Below are 22,543 nucleotides of genomic sequence, written 5' to 3'. Positions count from 1 at the left end.
TACTGGAGGCCGGGTGCGGTGACTCATGCCTGTAATCCCAGCACTTTGGGAGGCTGAAGCAGGTGGATCACAAGGTCAGGAGATCGAGGCCATCCTGGCTAACACGGTGAAACCCCGTCTCTACTAAAAATAAAAAAAATCAGCTAGGCATGGTGTCGGGCGCCTGTAGTCCCAGCTACTCAGGCAGCTGAGGCAGGAGAATGGCGTGAACCCAGGAGGCGGAGCTTGCAGTGAGCCGAGACCGTACCACTGCACTCCAGCCTGGGCAACAGAGCAAGACTCCGTCTCAAAAAAAAAAAAAAAAAAAAAAAGGTAATTCATACTGGAGAGAAACCCGACAGATGTAGAGAATGTGGCAAAGCTTTTAACCACCCCTCAACCCTTTGTTCACATAAGAAAATTCATACTGGAAAGAAACTATACAAGTATGATAAATGTGGCAAAGCCTTCACTTCATCCTCAATCCTTATTTAACATGATATAATTCATACTGGAGAGAAACCCTACAAATGTGAAGAATGTGGCAAAGTTTTTAACTGTTCCTCAAACCCTACTATACATAAGATAATTCATACTGGAGATATACCCTACAAATGTGATCAATGTGGCAAAACTTTCACCTGGTTTAGTCAAGCCTCAGTAAATGTAAGAGAACTCATCCTGGAGAGAAACCTTACAAATGTGAAGAATGTGGCAAAGCTTTTAACCGGTCCTCAGCCCTTAATAAACATAAAAGAATTCATATTGGACAGGAACCCTACATAGTAAATAATGTGGCAAATCTTTTAAATGTTCCTCAACGCTTAATAAGCATAAGATAATTTACACTGGAGAGAAACTCTATAAATGTGATGAAGGTGGGAAAACCTTTAACCAGCCCTCAACTCTTACTAAATATGAGAATTTATATGGAACATAAACCCTACAAATATAAAGAATGTGACAAAGCTTTTTAAAGAAGTTCTCAACCCTTATTACACATAATTCATACTGGACAGAAACTCTACAAGTGTAAAGAACATGGCAAAGCCTACAAGTAGTTCTCAATTCTTTTTTTTTTTTTTTTTTTTTTTTTTTTTTTTTTTTGAGACAGAGTTTTGTTCTTATCACCCAGGCTGGAGTGCAATGGTGTGATTTCGGCTCACTGCAACCTCCGCCTCCTGGGTTCAAGCCATTCTCCTGCCTCGGCCTTCTGAGTAGCTGGGATTGCAGGTGCCGACCACCACACCTGGCTAATTTTTGTGTTTTTAGGAGAGATGGGGTTTCACCTTCTTGGCCATGCTAGTCTTGAACTCCTGACCTCAGATGATCTACTCGCCTCAGTCTCCTAAAGTGCTGGGATCACAGGCATGAGCCACCATGCCTAGTCATAAGTTCTCAATTCTTAAGAGACATGGTGATAATACATGCTGAAGAGGAACCCTACAAACCTGAAAGATGTGACGGTGCTTTTACCAACACCTCCAACTTGTCAATACATTAAAAAAAAAAAAAATTATACTAGTGTGAAACCCTAGAAATGTACAAAATGTGACAAAGCCTTTATATGGTTGCCACACTTGATTGTAGATTGTAGGTAAGATAATTCATACTGGTAAAACTCCTACAAGTGTGAAGAATGTGGCAAAACTTTTAATCAGTGCTTACACCTTATTTCACAGGAAAGCTATTACCCTTGAGAAAAGTTGTACAAACATAAAGAATATGGAAAAGTCATTAATGCTAGTGATTTTTGTACATTGATTTTGTGTCCTGAAACTTTGCTGAAGTTGTTTATCAGCTGAAGGAGCTTTTGGGCAGAGATCCTATTATCTAGAAAATATATATATAAATATATATATAGAATCCAGACATAGAATCATTCTCATCTGCAAACAGGGATAGTTTGACTTCCTCTCCTCCAATTTGAACATACTTTATTTCTTTCTCTTGCCTGATGGCCCTGGCCAGGACTTCTGACAATTAATTTTTAGGACCACTTTACAACACTTCTTGAATATTTGCAGTCCCCTACTATTTGTAATAGTAAAACATTGGGACAATTTGAAATGACCAACAATTAAAAATTTTTAAAGACAACCCAAATATCCCAAAATAAGTGGAAGAATTAAATTAATGAAATTATGGTAAGTGACAAAATAGTACATATTATGTAATATCCCTTTGTTTTAATGTATCTATATATGCATGAAAAATATGCAATGATATATACTATACAGTGAGTGGCAGCTGTCTCTAAATAGGCAAGATTATATGTGTTTGTAATATTGTTCCTTGACTAATCTGTTTGTGGTTTTTTGCTTGATCTTGGTTTTTGAGCATAACATGCCCACCTGACTGTGTAATAATAATTAATACATTAATTAATAGAAAGTCCACTGTTGAATACTTATATTGGATTTTCCTCCCCGCTGGCTAATTACTCTCACATATTTAGATTATCCAACTTTTTGCCATTACAAAGAATTCAACAGAAATAACTGGGTAAGCCTGAATTAAAATAATACAGTAAAATAGGGGAGAAAATCCTGAAAAATGAATAACATTCCTTAAAGAAAAAGAATTGCAAAATCACCCCAGACATGCCCAAATCAGTAAAAACCAGTGGCCAAAAAAATATTAATTTTAAATCAATTCATTCTTGAGCTTTCAAAGCAATGTTGACTACATCACAAACTACTATTATTTGCAGTTTCCAGAATTTAGGATTAGGTCTTTGTCTGCATGGCTACCAAGTAAACAACAGGTACTTCATGTCTTATTAATGTGCTGTTTTCTCTGTGAAGCCTTTCCTGATTCCTCCAGACACTGATAGATATCCATTGCCATATGCACCCTTCTTGTACATACTTCTGTTTTACATTTTACCATAATATAAAGTAAATATGTGTCTGTCGCTTCCATTGGATTAAAAGTTCTCTGAAAGCAGAAACCATATCTTAGCATTTTTATATTCTCTGCCCTATCCCTAACACAGTGAAATATTAATGAAACTGCTATAAAAAATGCCTGAGTTACTAAATCTGACACAGTCATTTCGACAAACATTTAAGTAGATATATGGAAGGTATAAAAGGAACTAAAACTGTGGCTCTTCACCATAAGAAGCTTAAAAGGTTAATGGAGAAGTTTATACAAGAATATAAGTAATTATAAAACACACAGAATAAATCTTAGAAGTACAAATGAAGTGTTACAAGTGTACAGCAAAGGGCGAAGTTAATTCTGTCTGAAAAGGAGGGATCAGGGAAAGTTTCCTGGAAGAGTCAGTATATCAGAGAAGCTTTAAAAGATGCTTAGGATTTTAAAAGGTAGAAAAGGTAAGAAAATATAGAGAACTGGCTGGGCACAGTGGCTCATGCCTGTAATCCCAGCACTTTGGGAGGCTGAGGTGGGCGGATCACTTGAGGCCAAGAGTTCAAGACCGGCTTGGCAAACATGGTGAAGCTCCGTCTTTACCAAAAAATATAAAAATCAGCCAGGTGTGGTGACACACACCTGTAGTCCTGGCTACTCGGGAGGCTGAGGCACAAGAATCGCTTGAATCCAGAAGGTGGAGGTTGCAGTGAGCCAAGATCAGTGGAGTGCGCCACTGCCCGCGAAAAAGAATGAGACTCTGTACCCCCGACAAAAAAAAAAAAAAAAATAGAGAAAGAACCAAGTAGAATCCAGTCTCACTTTCATATACGGTAGGTGAGGAGGAGTATTTTTTTTTTTTAATTAGAAAAACAGAGTAGCATTAGTTCCTGGACATCCTTAATTTAGAAATTTGGAGAAGTCATTTTACAACTGATTAAACAGGCAAAATGAGATTTCTTCTTTATGTTCCAAACTATACCTGGAAAAAAATTTCACTTTACCATCAGATAACTTTTAGAAACCAAAGATTATCAATAAATGTGATTTTTTCCATACATGATTTTCATTAGAGTAGTCAGACTAGGTGGGATGTTAGGAGGGGAGAATTAAAGACACATTTCAAATTAGGTATAATGACTTTCAACATATCCATAGTGTCTCATATAAAATAAATCTTTATTCTTATTTGTCCTAAGAAAAAAAAAAAAAGGAAAAAAATTAAAATGCCTTGTCCAAGATCCAAAACTAGAAGAAAATTAAAGAAAATATACTTACTGTAACACAACCTTTAGAAGCTCCTTTAATTTTACCAATATAAACAGAAGTAAATATAAAATCCAGTTGTAGATCCATCTCATTACTAGGCATAATACTGGAAATGTTTTCCATGACAGGATTATATGGGCATAATTCAGATGACATCTAACAAGGAATAAATCATAAAATGCATATAACTCTAAGTATTATATAAATACTGAAAATGACTTTCACCATCAAATTCTTCTTTAAATTACTATTAGTAAATTTTTGAAGAATTTTATACTGCTCTTACTGTGAAGAAACAGTTATCTAGATTTTTTTTTCTGAAAAAATACGACTTACCTTTGAGAAAATTACACTAAATAGCTGAATGCAAAATTAATTCCAGAAATATATACTCCTCTGTATCAAAAGCCATGGTTTCACATTCAATAGTCTCTAATAGGTTTTATTCATTTTTAACTTGACAGAAGCAAGTTTTAAACATATATTGTACTTTTGTTTAAAATGAGTTTTTAAATATATGATCTCTTTTAATCCCCACAACCACCCTATAGGCAGGTTTTTCAGTTTTCCATTTCATAAATAAAGTTAACAGATGTTTAGATTGGTTAAGCGACCTGCCCAAAATCATGCGATTTGTAAGAAGCAAAACAAAGATTCAAATGCAGGTTTCTCTCTCCAGGTCCAGTGTCACTTCAACCATAAAAACTGTTTCCATTAACCAAAATAATGTTCTTGCTACTGTACTTTAAAGATTTTTTATTTTAGATTCAGGGGGTACATGTGCAGATTTGTTACAAGGATAATATTGCATGATGCTGAGGGTTGGGCTTCTATTGAACCTATCACCCAGATAATACCCAACAGGAAGTTTTATGGCCCTGGCTCTCCTCATCCCCCCCCTCCCAATTTTTGGAGTCTCCAATGTCTATTGTTCCCATCTTTACGCCTGTGTGCTACTGCACTTTCAATACGCCACGAAGGAATGTAAGTGCCTAAGAACCATCCATTATATCAAATCTATCTACTCTATGTTTGAAGACAACCAATCAGAAATGGCTTATACTTGCCTAAAATCTCAAAAATCATATCACTTCCACTCAAGTGACCATATAACTTTGCTTTTAAATTATAACAGAAAACCAAGCAATATCAGCAGCAACTCTTCCCCACTGTTTCTTCTGAATTTTATACTACTTTCAGATGACTTTTTCAACTTTTTCAAATGTGCCGAACCTCTGCACATTATGCCTAACACCACACATGACCAAACAGATTACTACCAAAGCAATTACTATGAACATGTACTCACTCCCCTCTTACCTCTAGCAATGGTGACTAATCCTTGTCTAAAACATATCATACTCATTATTTTAAACCCAGCTCATAATGCCATTTACCTGCTTAATTGAATTTCTTTGTCATTCTCATGTTTTATTGCTTAGTATACTATTAATATCTTCTTATTCCCTAAGTAAAAAAGGGAATCAAATCAATCAAATCAAATCAGGTAGCTCCAACAACAGTCAGACAAATAACTGTGGGCTTTTTTAGTGATCAAATGAGAAGTTGGTATAGAAATAATCTCTCACTGGGCTTCACATTTGGTAAAAACTAGGTGGCTCCTAAAAATGACCAATCCATACTTCTCATCATTCATTTAAAACTGGAACAAGAGAGAGCACAGAAATGTGGCATTCTGCCTTATGGTAGATCTCCACAGTATTGGCTGCTTGGTTGTGATTATGAATTTAGTAAATTCTAAAAGATATGTTATTTTCTTATAATATGATCATTTCATACTGCATTGTCAATTTATACCCTGCCAAGGCCTAATTCTTCTATAAGTTTAAATTCATTATCAACAATGACACTTTTAATTATACATGCAACTAAACCATCAAGTAGGATATTGACTCAATCTGGCAAAAATGGTTACATTTTTGCAAAACTTCAGAACAAAGCTGCTGAAGTGATTTCTACGTGGAATACCAAATACAAAAGCAAATACCCATGAAACAATAATCAGACCAAACTGTTTTCATAGATCGGGCCAACTCTTCATCATACTCTGCAAAATAACAGCCTCTGACATTATTCAAAAACAAAACAAGATAAGTTTACCATAATTCTGCACTGGTGGTCAATGATCTTTTCTTACAAATAGAATAATCAGAGGCTAATAACAAGAAAGAGTACCAGCTGGGAGCAGTAGCTCACACATGTGATCCTGGCACTTTGGGGGGTGGAGGTAGGAGGATTGCTTGAGCCCAGTAGTTAACAGACCAGCCTGGACAACACAGGGAGACCCTCATCTCTAAAAACAATATATATTTTAAAAACATTATCCAGGCATGCTGGCACGAGCCTATGGTCCCAGCTATTTGAGAAGCTGAATGAGAGGACTGCTTGAGCCCAAGAGGTTGAGGCTGCAGTGAGCCATGATCATGCCACTGCACTCCAGCCTGGGTGACAGAAAAGACCCTGTCTCAAAAAGAAAGAAAGAAAGAACAAATACTGACAAAAAATGTTTTGAACCTTATTTTAGACCTACTCTCTTCAAAGGACTGACTTAATTGACTGATACTAAACTAACACACTTCCATTTACTATTTTCTATAAGAATGAAGAGGCAGAGGACTTACCAAATTTGACAGGTTTCTGACCTATATCCCCAAAGCCATGTTCTTTCCTCTATATCATACTGCCTTCGTAATATGTGAGGAAAAGGAGTAATTCCAAGTAGCCATAATACTCCAAGACCAGACATATAAATACTAGAAAATGTTTTTAATTCTACAAAATGTTAGTGAAATGTCCAATGAAAGCCAGAAAAAAAGAAAAATATTCAAGTAATAGAATATTTAGACTGAAAAAATATAAATCACCAGAAAAAAATGGTATAATCTTTTCATTTCAAAATAAAGACAACTACATATTTCATTCAAACTGCTATAAAAGTTGTCTCAAAATTCAAACTAAGAAAATTTCTAATTTTCATTACAATATTCAGCTTGATAAAACAAGTAACAGTCATTAACCAATAGTGTATATTTCACTGTTAATCTGGGAGAAGACAGAAATAAATTACCTGTACAGATTCACGTGAAATCAACGGTAGTTCTGACAATGCTGATTCAGAAGTACTCTCATTTTCATTAGTTGTCTCATGGTCTTGCTTAGATTGTAACTTAAGAATTTCTGAACTTTTATGCTCAACAGGTCCTTCTTCATCACTGGAAACAACAACTAAAAGGAAAAGAAAAATGTATTTTTATTCTTTTTTTTTTTTGAGACACAGTCTTCCCATCTTGGCTCACTGCAACCTCTGCCTCCGGGCTCAGGCAATTCTCCTGCCTCAGCCTCCTGAGTAGCTGGAATTACAGGTATCCGCCACCACACCCAGCGAATTTTTGTGTTTTTAGTAGAGGCGGGGTTTCAGCATGTTTGTCAGACTGATCTCAAACTCCTGACCTCAGGTGATCCTCCTGCCTCAGCCTCCCAAAGTCCTGGGATTATAGGAATGGGTCACTGCGCCCAGCCGAAAAATGCATTTCAAATGTGTAACAATCACATATCAAAAAAAGAACTTTCGGTTGGGTGCAGTGGCTCACTCCTATAATCCCAGCACTTTGGGAGGCTGAGGTGGGTGGATTCCCTGAGGTCAGGAGTTCAAGATCAGCCTGGCCAATATGGTGAAACCCTGTCTCTAGCAAAAATACAAAAATTAGCCAGGCGTGGTGGTGCATTCCTGTAATCCCAGCTACTCAGGAGGCTGATGAAGGAGAATTACATGAGCCCGGGAAGGGGAGGCTGCAGTGAGCCGAAATCGCACCACTGCACTCTAGCCTAGCTCACAGAGCGAGACTCTGTCTCAAAAAAAAAAGAACTTTGTAATTATTGCAATTTATTTTTAATAATCCTGTTAAACTTAATCACCTAAATTTATTCAATTTAGAAACAGGCCTATCATTTGTTACCTGATTTACAGTAGTTATAGACAATGACTCCGTATCAGTGCAATTATTCAGCAGTTACCTGCACCCTTACCTTCTAAAGAATAAAGATGTTTAAAAATGGATAAAGCCATGAGGAAGCCTTATGAACAAATGCTAGTTCTCACAGTGTATTGTGCCATCACTCTAAATTGTACCTTAAGTCCTGTTACATGAATTGCTTCAAGGAATGGGAAATTAATAACTAGGGGAAGAAGTGGGAGACTATTCGCTGGAGATCCTTTAAAACCTTTGGAATTTCTTTGTACCATGTGACGGCATCAACTACTCAGAAGCTGATTAAATCAAAATTAATGATAATAATTAGATAGCACTTAAATTCTGCATACTTCATCAACCAAATGACATTAATGATGGTCCTTAAAGAATCTATTTTAAAACTACTGAGTGAGATTACTGTGTACGAATCTAAGAAAAAATTACTTCTGTTTTCAAGTCCTCCATTAGTTTACCTAAACCGATATTTTAAAACTCATGAAGGAAACTCCAAACCCCAAGCCTTTTTTCCCTAAAGTTAATATATTCCACAATGATGTCATAAACAGCTTATGGCCTTAGCCAAATTTGTTCAAGAGGAAGAAAAAAACAACTAAGTGAAGCAGAGGAAATTAAGTAACTTTATAATCCTCCTGTCACTTACTTGGTTCAGCTGAGATCAATGATTGGTTCCCTTCATTATGTCCTCTTAGAATAGGCTTTTCTATTGTATTCAACTCATTCTCATCGTTCTCAACCAGGGAAGAAATCCCCACAGTATCAATGGAATTAGAGTTCTCAACAGTTTCAGTGGTTGAACAGGCAGAGGCACTTTTGGTGGTGTTACTCAAAGTCAACTCCTGACTGTTAAGTGAGGATGGTTTAGTAAAATCACTTTTTGTAGGTTTAGTTGTAATTTCTTCAGGCAGTTTTAGATCCTGATGACAGTTTTCACTTGACTTTTCAAACTCAGTGGATATTGTTGAGTCATCTTCTTGTTTTTTCTAAACATAAACACATAGAAAAAAATAGTATTTTTCAAATTTGGCTTGCTTAAACCATTTTTAAATTTCTAAAAAAAAGTAAAAATATTGTTATCACTTCTGTAACTACATGGATAGAAAACTAAACAATTATACCACATTATACTTGCCAATGTCTCCCAAGTATAAAGATATGGGGTTTGATCTGTCCAATCGGATGCCTGATAATTTTTTAAAAGGTGAAATTGGGAGATTTCCATCATTACAAATGCTTTGTCAGACAATCTCCCACGATCTAAGTCAACTTTAGAATGAGAAGATGTATTTACGTATTTTTATTTTGCAAAAGTAATAATGCCAATGTGACTACTTTGGTAAAACTACTTTGGTAAAAAAAATTTTAAATTAACAATATAACAACATTGAAAATTATGAAAATCAATCATTGCCTTCAGTATCTCATCTACTGTATAAATCTAAATCCTGCTTATAATTACAACCCAAAAACATTACAAGATCCTGAAATGATTTATGGATCAAAGAAATTGAAAAGCTGTCTTACTGTTTTATTGCTATTTATATACTAAGTCTTTGAAAGTACAAAATGTATGTATTTAATATGATAATTCTTTACTTACAATAAATTCCCTAAACTCTAAATAAACAGAAGCTTAAAGAATTTGATAAGTGAATTGCTACTGATAAAATAAATCTAATAATAATTTTACAGAGCAAACAAAAAAAAGCAAGTGATTAGACAGTATGAATTGTATTTGGCTGAAATAAAGAAAAAGAAAAGTCTAAAGGATGTACAACAAACTACTAAGGAAAGAGTGATACAAGAAAAGGAGCAATTTTAACTTTTTTAATCATTCATATTTGAAATGTGTTCCAATAACTCCGTATCACCGAGAAAAGTTACATTTAAAATTGTTTTTTAATAATAAAGCTAACAGTGAACCAAAAAAAAAAAAGAAATCTGATAATAAAAGCTGAAAGCTAGAGGAACATTATTTGGCCACAGTCAACTCATTTTTATCATAGCATGAAATAATTTCCTATAATATCTAAATACCTCTACTTACTGTCTGTTCTGTTGACTTATCCAAAGAAGCACAATTTTGGGAATCAGGTAAATTATTTCTAAGCCTTCTCTTTGTCTTCCTGGAAATCAGAGTGGGTTCCATTTTTGAATCAGAATATTTAACAGCCTTGTTTCTGCTTTCCTGTTCGAGATGATCACAACCTCTACTTCCACTGTTAAGGTCTTAAAAAACAAATGAAGCATAAATATGGACAAAAAAGTATAGAGAGAATCTCTTTTAGAAGAGCTCGAAGAAACATCATCGAAATTGCTATACTACTTCCAAAGCTCATTAAAATAGAAATATACTGTTAAATTCTCATACTGACACTGGATGAAGATAAAGGCATGCCCTATTTTAATTGGCATACACAAAGTAAAATGTTCATTATACAATAGTTGTGAGGTGAGAAAAATACATAAAGAAGAAATATCCTTTTTCATTGTAGCCAAAGCAAAGCCATCAAACTGTTTTTCCATTTGCTATAAATGAATTTGGTTATACTATCAAAAAAGGGGAGGTCTTATTAAAATCTAGAAAATTCATGTCTTAAAGTTTGACAATTCAATGTGACTTTATAAACTAGTCTTTTAAAATGTAATTTACATAAATACATATTTTTAGTGGAAAGGGACTACAATTTGAAAGAGTGTTGATTGCTGCTCTTTAAAAGGAGCCAAAATACCTTTGCTGTGTAGTTGGCTATAGTATGTGATCATTCACAAGGTTGCCAATTTACTTACCAATAATCAAGACCCTGTCATTTTAAATCTCCAATAAATCCATCATTCTAGAGAAGTACATCCTTTTTTAAGTCAACAAGAAATCATTTTGAAACTCATGCCAATCATTACTAAAAATACTATTTGTTATCAAATACATGTACTGTACAAAAATACCTTCCAAAAGTTTCCACCTAATTAACTAAAAGTTATCCTGAATTATTTTGCTTTCCAAATCTATGTCATATAAGTACCAACTCCAAGTTTATGCACAGCAAGTCACAAAGCAGTTGCCTTTAATTCACAATTTTCAATTCATCTGACTGGCCTGACTTCTCCATTCATGGAACGTTCTTCAATACTACACATCTTCTCTTCGAACTATTCTTGCTTTTACTGTAGCTTCAACAATTCCTAATAACTAATATTCATGATAATCTGTCTTTGACATTACTTAAAGGAAGGCACTGGAATGGGATTGAGGGTAAAAATTCCGAGAGGGTCAATAGCCTTTCAATTTCCAGAGAAAACACCTTACTCACTCCCTAAGGAAAATAAAACTCCCTCCAAATCATCAACACAATATTTAGGACAGCACATTAAATTTTATATGTAATATTGTAAACTATAAAAGTGGTCTAATACAATTTCTACACACAACATATCAAACTATAATTTCTAAACATAAATATTATACTACAGTAAAATGACTCATGAAAGGAAAGGGGCTTGAGAAAAACTTGGGTTATACAGGAATTTTCTTTTAAAGAATTTATTATTTGCACATCGGTCAAGCCTGTCTCATGGAAAAATGAGTAACTTTATTATAAAGAATGAAATATTGTAAAAATAGATTACACCTGCATCATATATAATTTAACCTGCAAATATTACTAGCATATAAAACTAAAAAGGTGACAAAATCCTTTAAATAAAAGAATATTAAGTATTTCCAAGGTATTATGTTGGTGAAAGCAAATTCCACAAGGCAAACTTAATGTGCTATGGAAAAAAATGGTACACCTAAGGTTTAATTCAGAATTTCCATTCATTTACAGGTTTTTTTTTTTTTTAAATGACTGGTATCAGATGTAGGAGAGTAAACTTTGCTTTAATAAAGATCTGATAGCTAATTTTATTAGAAACACTTTCCCTACCAGTGGTGGTACCTTCAGGGATACTGAAAAACTAAAAAACGTTTATTTTGTCATGTACTTTTCCCTGATGCATGTCTAAAATGCCACTGTGACCTTAAGGTAATACTCCTGGGTATAAATCATAAAGTATTTTATTCAGGTCAATGTGAGGACTACTGCTTTCCTGGGTAGAGTAGGAATCTTTGTCTTGATAGTATCTGAAATGAGCCCATTTGTACAATTACTTACATTTTTACTTGGTAATCAATACAGTCATCCCTCAGTATCCTCAAGGGATTGGTCCCAGGGACCCAGGATACCAAAATCTATGGATCCATAAGCCCCTAAAGGTATAGTATTTGCATATAACCTATATACATTCTCCTGTATAGCTTAAATAATCTCTAGATTACTTATAATATCCAATACAACATAAATGTTATGTAAATAGTTGTTATACATATTTTTATTAGTGTATTATTGAAGTTTTTTCAAATATTTTCCATCTTTGGTAGGTTGAATCTGCAGGTGCAGAACACAAAGATACAGAGAAATGACTGTAATTATTTCTAAGAAAGTACAGTTTAAAAGAAAAATGCTTTTCATTATACATTGACAGTGACTAACTGGAAGTTTGTCAGTACAAAGTCACAGCACATTCTCCAAAGACTGCCTTTATAAGAGTTTCTGCTGGTTTCTTGTACAAATATAAGTTATTAGTCTAGTTTCATTTAAAAAATTTTTTTTATTAAAAAGGCTACTGAAAAGAATCTTTAAATAGTTGTGCTCCAAATGAAGTGCAATGAATTTCTGCATAGTGCCGTTAAAATACTTCTTTGTATTACGAATAACTTATGAAACCACTCAAAACTAAAATAGTGGCCAAGCGTGGTGGCTCATGCCTATAATCCCAGCACTTTGGGAGGCCAAGGCAGGCAGATCGCTGGAGCCCAGGAGTTTGAGACCATCTGGGCAACATGGCAAGACCCTGTCTCTGCAAAATACAAAAAATGAGCCAGGCATGGTGGTGAATGACTATAGTCTCAACTACTCAAGAGGCTGATGTGGGAAGATCACTTGAGCCCGGGAGACAGAGGCTGAAGTGGGCTGTGATCATGTGTGATCATGCCACTGTACTCCAGCCTGGGTGACAGAGTAAGGCCCTGTCTTAAAAAGAAAAAGAAAAAAAGAAAAGCAAGAAAGCAAGCAAGCAAGCAAGAGACCTCAACAAACATTTGAAGCTATCAATAATCCAACAGACCCCTGAAGGTGTTAGTTTCACAAATAAATAATGTAAAATTGTTTTTCTCCAAGTATCAGTAAAATATTTTTAATTCTTGAAAGAGAGACAAACAAGAAAAATAAGTCAAATCATAAATCCTATATATGCAAGGAGGCCTACAAAAAATTTGCCCAAGTCTAGGAAGTATTTACCTTCAAATTTGCTAATAGTGGCTTGTTTGGCATCCTCCTAAAGTTGAGAGAAATTCTAATGAATAGAGAATGTATTTCATGGTAGGCGAACAGACAGTGATAAGCTAATAATAAAAACCCAGTTAGCAGTAACATTAATATCCATGGAAACAACACTTAGAAATACCTAAATTAACATAACTTCATAGCTATATCCAAGTCTCCCCAAAGAAGAAAAAAAATATTAAAATTTAACTTTTGGGATCAGTAAATAAATCCGGAAATGAGTACTATACTACATAAAAGGTTTAGCAATTTTCTTTGTGTTGCCAAATAATCTCCCTTTACTTTCACATATCCTTTCAAAGTAAAATAAAATAATTTCTTTATAACAAAAATTAATACAATAAGCCAAAATTCAAATTCCAACAGTTTACTAAGGTTCACAAACCTTTAGGCTGAGTATCAGACATTAAAAGAGAAATGTCATCATCCTTTCTTCGTTTTTCTTTATTGTGCACAGCCTGCTTCACAGAATTGTCATCTACTGTCTTACTTCGTTGTGAGCCCCTGCAAAACAGAATTGTATTATACTCAATTCTAATAAAGCCCAAATGAATTTAGAAGCCAACTATCATGTATTTAAAAATCCAACAGATTAGAAACACAGTCCCACATGGCAGACTGTAACAGCTGGGTAGTAAAAAAAAAAATTGAACTCAGATTTAAGAAATAAGTTATCTTCCCTTTTCTACTTTTAAATTCCCCATGTGTGTTTTGGGGAAAAAAAAAAACAAGATATCAACATTGGAGGACTGTGCACACGCAAAATGAGCAAAAGAGTAATACTATACAGTATTAAATAAGTTAGGTTTAAAAAGTAAAATTCCAAGGACACAAGTACCTCAATAATCAAACCTATGTATAGTCAAACAATTACAAGCCAAAGCTGAATGTTAATATATTTCAAGCATGGTTCATATATCCAAAAGTAAGTATGGTAACAAATTTTCAATAGTATGTGGTAATAAATTTTACCTATAGAAAAAATAATTTAAAGTCTAAGGTACTGGTAAAATAACAAATTTTGGAATGACAGTCACAATGTTATTGCTAATAAAAGTTCAGGAACACAAAACATACTATAATGTATAAGTGCATATATATGAAACAAAATATAAAAATTTAGACTGGAAGGATTCAAGCCTATTTGGATAGTAGAGAACTCTAAAGAGGGAGAGTATTAGAATCAGGGAATATAAAATAAGTAAGTTTTCAACTTTCTATAATACTTCTTTAAAAACAAATTTAAATCTGAAAAAAATAGGAATTATATTGGTTAAATCTGAGTGATATGTATTGGAATATCATTCTCTATACTTATGTGTGTATTTAAAGTATTTCATAATTTAAAAATATATAAATTATTTACATCTAAGGCAGCTAGTGTAAGTTAAAAACAAGGACTATAAAGACCAATAGCACATAATGCTTCTTTGTTTTGAGGGAATTATTTGGAAGGGAAAAAATGACTTACAAATAAAAAAAAGCTACAGTATCCGAACATCACCAGTGTAGTGTCATAGTTAAAGAAAGGGTTATAGGTGCTATTACACTGCTCATTTTCATATTTACTTTGGTACAATTTTCTTTATTTTCAGATTGGAAATTAAAAGGCCAAATAATCAAAATCATAAGGGTGAGCCAATTTCACTTGCAAAGAGGTTCTGACTGAGTCAAATCATTCCACTCCTTAACTCTCAAGAATTATTCTTGAAGAATAAGGGCATCTAAGCAAATTTATACCATAGAGTTTTGTTTACTGAAAATGAAAACCAAAAGAGAAGTCAAAAAAATTTTGTTCTCCCTGAAAGAATTATCACTACAGGCACTATAAACAAAAACAGAATGTGACCTAAAAGACGATCTAAAAAGATGCTTAGGTACTTATGTTTCCCCTGATATAAGAAGCAAACAGTATAATAGTCCTCGTTTTTCTAGCACAATGAACATTGAAAAACAAAATAAGATTTCACATGTAAACCACTTTAAAAGTTATGTGGTTGTAGAAAAAAGACTTTATAATAGAGGATTTTCTTGACCAAATGCTAAGCATTAAGTAGTTGGCATGAAACAAAAAATAAAAATGAGTAAGTATTTTCAAAAGGTAATGTCATATGATTCAAATGCACATACAGTGAAGCCAAACACATCTGTCATATAATCTCAATCCAAATAACAGTTTTTTGCAGAATATGGCAATCTGGTTCTAAACTACACATGGTGGAAAGTCATATGTTTAAAGATAAGGATAGCAATGTTCAAACACTGTTAGCTTCCATCCTCTTATAAGAAAAGGAAATGAATGGACTGGAAACACCTAAGTTCCTGAACAAGAAATATAAACATTCACATTATTCAAGTAAATGTAATAAAAGCTCAAAATAAATATTTTCCAGTGTGACAAAATTCTAAGGAATTTTTTAATACTTAAGCAAATATATTTTAAAATTATAAAAATGTATTAAAATAGTGTGGTACTAGAATAAAGACATATCGACTATAGAAACAGAAAACAGAACCCAGTAACAAACTTTCAAATATATGCTCAAAAGATTTTTGACAAGGATGCTGAAACCATTCAATAGGGAAGGGACAGTCTTTTCAATAAAGGGTGCTGTGAACAAAGGATAGTCATATGCAAAAGGAAGAAGTTGGATAGTTATCTAACACCATCTACAAAAATTAACTCAAAATGGATCAAACACCTAAATACAAGGCAGAAAACTATAAAACTCTTAGAAGAATACATAGGGGAAATCTTTATGACTTTAGATTTGGCAGTGATTTACTGGATATAACAACAAAAACACAGTCAACAACAAAGATAAATTTGAATTCATTAAAATTAAAAACTTGTGGCTGGGCACAGTAGTTGATGCCTGTAATCCCAGCTACTTGAGAGGCCGAGTGAGGATTGCTTGAGGCCAGAAGTTCAAGAACAGCCTGGAGAACATAACGCCTACACACACACACACACACACACACACACACACACACAATTTAATAATTAACTAGGCATGATGGTATGCCCCTGTAGTCTTAGCTACTCAGGAAGCTGAGGGGAGAATCACTTGATCCCAGGAGTTCAAGGTGGCACTACAATCATGCCACACACTCCAGACTGGGCAACAGAATGAGGCTCTGTCTCAACACAAAAAAAATCAAACCACATACATATTAAGGGATTAATACTGAGAATATATAAAGACCTCCTATAGTTCAACAACAAAAAATAAATAACAATCAAAAATGGGCAAAGTATTTGAAGAGATGTTTCTCCAAAGACATACAAATGGCCAATTAGCATGAAAAGATGTTCAATATCACTAATCACTAGGGAAATGCAAGCCCAAATAACAACATACCATTTCACACAGATTAGGACAGAGTAATTTAAAAAAAAAAAAAAAATTTTTTTCATTTAAAAAAAATTAACAAACATTGGCAAAAATACAGAAAAACTGGAACCTTTGTACATTGTTGGTGGGAATGTTCAACAGCGCAGCCACTGTGGAATGGTTTGGTGGTTCCTCAAAAAACTAAATAGAGAACTACCATATAAGAAGCTAAACACAGGCCAAGTGCGGTGGCTCACACCTATAATGCCAGCACTTTGGGAGGCTGAGGCGGGCGGATCACCTGAGGTCGAGAGTTCAAGACCAGCCTTTCCAACATGGAGAAACCCCGTCTCCACTAATAATACAAAAATTAGCTGGGCGTGGTGGCGCACTGAGGCTGAGGCATGAGAATCACTTGAACCCAGGAGACGGAGACTGTGGTGAGCCAAGATCACACCACTGCACTCCAGCCTGGGCAACAAGAGCGAAATTCCATCTCAAAAAAAAAAAGAAGCTAAACACATAATCACAAAGTTATCAAGCAATCTCACTCCTAGGTATATACCCAAAGGAACTGAAAGCAGGGATATGAACAGATTCTTGTACTCCACTGTTCACTGTAGCACACTATTCACAACAGCCAAAAGGTGAAAACAACCTTAGGGTCCATCAACAAATGAAAAGAAAAACAAAATGTGGTATGTTCACACAATAATTATTGTATGAATAATTCATATAATTATTGTATGAATAATTCATACAATATTATTATATAATATAATGTATGAATTCATACAATATTATTGGGCCATAAAAAGGAATGAACTTGTGATATGTGCTACATGAACTTTGAACACATTATGCTAAGTAAATTCAGCCAAACACAAAAGGACAAATATTGTGTGATTCCACTTAAAGAAGTAACTAAAATAGACAAATTCACAGACAGAAAGTAGATTAGAGGCTACCAGGGGATTCTGAGAGGGTAGAATGGGGAATTATTATTTAATGGTAACATAGTTTCTGCTTGAGATGAAAAAGTTGTGATAATGGTTGCACAGCAATATGGATGAACTTCGAGGACATTATGCTAAGAAAAAAGAAACCACTAACTAAAAGACAAATACTGAGATTCCACTCATATGATGACATATTTAGAACAGTCAAATTCATACAGGCAGAGAGCAGAATGGTGACTGCCAGGGACTAGAAGAAGGGAAAAATGGGGAGTTATAGTTTAATAAATACAGAGTTTCAGTTTGGGAAGATGGAAAACGTCCTGGAAAAGAATGGTGGTGATGGCTGCACAAATATGTGACTGTACTTAATGGCACTGAACCGTACACTTAAAAATGGTTAAAATGGTAATTTTTAGGTTACTGATATTCTATTACAATCTTTAAAATACAAAAAAGGTATTAAAATGTACAATAAATGAAGAGAATGGGAGAACTGGTTCTACTAATTTCATAATAAAACATACTACAGAGTAACATCAACAAGTATAGTACTACAGACTAGTATATAAGAAATGGCTGACAAAAGAAAAAAACAGAAGAATTTGAAACAAAGCTGGGAAACAAAGCTTTCAAATTCAGTTGTAGACGAATAACTGAGTAGCAACAGAGAAAAAAAAGAATTCAGAATCACATCCAATACTCTAAGGTAAAATGAACTATCATATGCTAATGAATAAAAGATGTAAGATTTTTTTTTAAGCCATCAGAAGAAAAACACTCTATTTATTAGCCTTGTGGAAGAAGAATTTCTTGAGAATGGAAGTAAAGGCCGGGCGTGGTGGCTCAAGCCTGTAATCCCAGCACTTTGGGAGGCCGAGACGGGCGGATCACGAGGTCAGGAGATCGAGACCATCCTGGCTAACACGGTGAAACCCCGTCTCTACTAAAAAATACAAAAAAAAAACTAGCCGGGCGAGGTGGCGGGCGCCTGTAGTCCCAGCTACTCGGGAGGCTGAGGCAGGAGAATGGCGTAAACTCGGGAGGCGGAGCTTGCAGTGAGCCGAGATCCGGCCACTGCACTCCAGCCTGGGCGACAGAGCAAGACTCTGTCTCAAAAAAAAAAAAAAAAAAAAAAAGAGAATGGAAGTAAAGAAATTATAGAGAAAAATATGATCGGATTCAACCACATACATGGTAAACTTTTAATAAACGATAAACTAAGAGCATCAAAATACAAAAGAGAAGTTAAACCCAAAACTGCATCAAAGTGCAATACACAGGAGTTCCAGTTCCCAGTCCAGCATGAAAGGAGCTTGGAAGTTATCTACCCTAACGGGTAAAACTGAAAAATCAACAACTCTTCCTGGACATGACAAAGAAGTGAAGTCACAGGATGCATGGCTGCCCCCAAAATGGGAGAAAGATGGCCAGGTGAATACAGAGAATCACAACTTAATAAAGCAAAAACACACAAGCAGAAACAGTCCCAGGAACTATTATTGGAGTATGAACATCTAAACTGCAATTGACAAATTGCTGAGGGTTTAGTGAACACAAGTCTAAGCGTTAAAAATCCCAGAGGACTTAGTCATAAAGGCGGTCGCACACTTTTGTGAGTTTTATCTGCAGGAGTTCAACCAGGTTCTCACAGTGAATATCAGAGGAAAATCCCCTCATGGTTCAGCAGAGGAAAGTAAACACTTTCAAATATGCCAGAGTATTCTGTTCTTCTTAACAAGGCCTGCCCTCAAGAAAAACTGTTTCACCAGAGCCTACACTATGAGTTATTTTTCAGAGCCTAATCAACCAGGGGAAAGAAAAAATACCCAACTCTAGCTCCGTCTAGCATTCTGTGTGAGGGAAAGCAAGGAAAATACACAATTCCGAGAACATGTAGGTTTCCACGTGGGAAAAGGGAAATACCTAACTTCATTATATTCCAGGTATGCCATTGCACCAAAGTGTTCAGAAGAGAATGAGAAACACTACTTGTAAAGTTAACAGGCCAAGGACAAAGGCTCATTAACCCATTTATGCTTGAGGTTGCAATTTTTTTAATTTTTGCAATCAGAGCTTGGTGATAACCTTTAGCAGTAGGATATAAATAACTTCCACATGCGTAGCATTCCAATAATGGAAAACTAGGGATAAATGGGTTAAAAGACTGAAACCTAACAGGACTGCAGAATGCTTTTCTTCCTCTCACATCTTACCACCACATTCCTAAAGGTCTACTTACAGTAGTTGCTTTTATCTAGTTCGTCATGTCCAACCACCCAAAAAAAAGAAAGAAAATTAAAAGCCACACTAAAAGAAAAAAAAAAAAAATACACACACACACACACACACACACACACACACACACACACACAGTTTGACAAGTATCAGAACCAGAACCAGACATGTCAGAGATGTTGAATTATCAGACTAGGAATTTAAAACAATGAGATCACTTGGACACAGGAAGGGGAACGTCACATACCGGGTCCTATTGTGGGGAGGCGGGGGCAGGGATAGCATTAGGAGATATACCTAATGTAAATGATGAGTTAATAGGTGTAGCACACCAACATGGCACATGTATACATATGTAACAAACCTGCACGTTGTGCACATGTACCCTAGAACTTAAAGTATAATAAAAAAAACAAAAAATAATAAAAAAACAAATATGATCAACAGATGAAGTATACAGCATATAAGCACTTATCGGCAATGTTAGCGGAGAGAAAGTGTAAGAAAGAATGAAAAAGAAATACTAAAAATCAAAACACTGTAACAAAAAATGAACAAAGCCTTGGATGGGCTCACTAGTAGACAGGATATGGAAAAGGAAAGAATCTCTCAACTTGAGTATATAGAAATAGAAAATTCCAACACAGGAAAGCAAAGAAAAAAAAAGACAAAAGAACCGTAACAGAATATTGAAGAAATATGGGACAACTACAAAAGGTGTAGCATAGGCATAATGGGAATATCAAAAGAAGAAGAAAGAGGTAAAGAAACAGAGGAAATATGCAAAGCAATAACGCATGAGAATTTCCCCAAATTAATGTCAAACACCAAATCACAGACTAGCAAATTCAGAGAAAACCACAGAGAATAAATGCCCAAAAAATAACACCTAGGCATATCATATTAAATTGCAAAAAAAAAAAAAAAAAAAATCAAAGATTTAAAAACTGTGCATAAAATGCAGAAAAAAATAAGCCCTTAACTATAGAAAAACAAAGACAAGAACTGTATCTGATTTCTCAGAAACCATGCAAGTAAGAACACTGTGGAGTGAAATCTTTTAAGTGTTCAGAAGGAAAAACCTACCAACCTAGAAAAACAAATAAATAAATAAAGTACAAAGTTGCAGGATTAATACTCTCTGATTTCAAAACTTTCTGTAACGTTATGGTAATCAAAACAGTGTGGTACTAATATAAAAATAGACACATTAACCAACCGACTAGAATAGAGATCCCAGAAATAAACCCTCAAATATATGGTCAAACGAGTTTTAACAAGGGTACAAGACCATTCAATGAGGAATGCAGCCTTTTCAAAAATGATGCTGGAAAAACTGAATAGCCACATGTAAAACAATGAATCTGAACCCTTACCTAACACCATATACAATAATTAACATGAAATGGATCAGAGACCTAAGCATAAGGCATAAAGCTATTTTGAAAACTCTTGCAAGAAAACATAGGGGAAATTTTTCACATGAGATTTGTTAACTATTTCTGGATATGACAACAAAAGCACAATCAACTAAAGAAACAGATTAAGTAGACTTCATCAGAGTAAAAAGGCAACCAACAGAATGAGATGAAATATTTGCAAATCCCATATCTATTAAGGGATCAGTATCTAGAATATATAAAGAAATCCTACAACTTACCAAAAGAAATCCAATTCAAAAGCAGGCAATGTACTTGAATAAACATTTCTCTAAAGAAGATACATAAATGGCCAGTAACATGAAAAGATGTTCAATGTCTATTCATTAGGAAAATGAAAATCAAAACCACAACGAGATACCACCTCACATGCATTAGGATGATTATCAAAAAACCGAAAACAAGTACTGGCAAGATATGGAGTAACTGGAACCCTTGTGCATTGCCGGTGGCAATGTAACATGGTGCAGCCACTATGAATAATAGTATGATGTTTCCCAAAAAAGTTAAAAATAGATTGCCATATGATCCAGCACTTCCACTTCTGGATATACACCCAAAAGAACTTAAAGGAGAGACACGAACACATTGAACACCCATGTTCATAACGGCATTACACACAATAGCCAAAAGGTAGAAGCAACTCCACTATTGATCAACAGATGAATAGAACAAAATTTAGCAGATACATAAAATGGAATATAGTCAGTCTTAAAAACGAAGGACATTCTGACACATGCTGCAACATAGATGAACTTTTAAGACACTATGCTAAGTGAGATAAGTCAGAAAAGGACAAATACTGTGATTCCATTTATTTAATGTACTTAGGGCCATCAAATCATAGAAACAGAAAGTAGAATGGTGGTTGTCAGGGTTTAGGGGAGAGAGGAATGAGGAGTTACTGTTTCACAGATACAGAGTTTCAGTTTGGTAAAAATGAAAAAAGTTCTGAAAATGAATGGTGGTAATGGCTATACAATAATGTAAATGTACTTAAAATAGATAAAGTCTCTATTATTCAAAATGAGAACACAGATACTAATTAACTTTGGA

At 34.6% G+C, this 22,543-nt stretch overlaps 1 protein-coding gene across 6 annotated transcripts in view; it reads right to left on the bottom strand.

Annotated features, from left to right (window-relative positions):
* The window catches only part of SENP7 (SUMO specific peptidase 7), a 194,645-nt gene that overhangs the window by 37,741 nt on the left and 134,361 nt on the right, over nt 1-22,543 (bottom strand). For all 6 annotated transcript variants that reach the window (XM_050778958.1, XM_050778957.1, XM_050778959.1 and 3 more), the window contains 5 exons: nt 13,905-14,023; nt 10,183-10,364; nt 8,779-9,118; nt 7,214-7,371; nt 4,135-4,281 (listed from right to left, as the gene is read on the bottom strand). In XM_050778958.1, the coding sequence (XP_050634915.1) occupies nt 4,135-4,281; nt 7,214-7,371; nt 8,779-9,118; nt 10,183-10,364; nt 13,905-14,023 (946 nt within the window). The remainder of the gene's footprint in view (nt 1-4,134; nt 4,282-7,213; nt 7,372-8,778; nt 9,119-10,182; nt 10,365-13,904; nt 14,024-22,543) is intronic.

This window comes from Macaca thibetana, chromosome 2 (assembly GCF_024542745.1).
Source record: "Macaca thibetana thibetana isolate TM-01 chromosome 2, ASM2454274v1, whole genome shotgun sequence".
Classification (NCBI taxonomy): domain Eukaryota; kingdom Metazoa; phylum Chordata; class Mammalia; order Primates; family Cercopithecidae; genus Macaca; species Macaca thibetana.
Note: the sequence above shows the minus strand (reverse complement) of the source record. Positions and strands in the feature narration are given on the sequence as shown.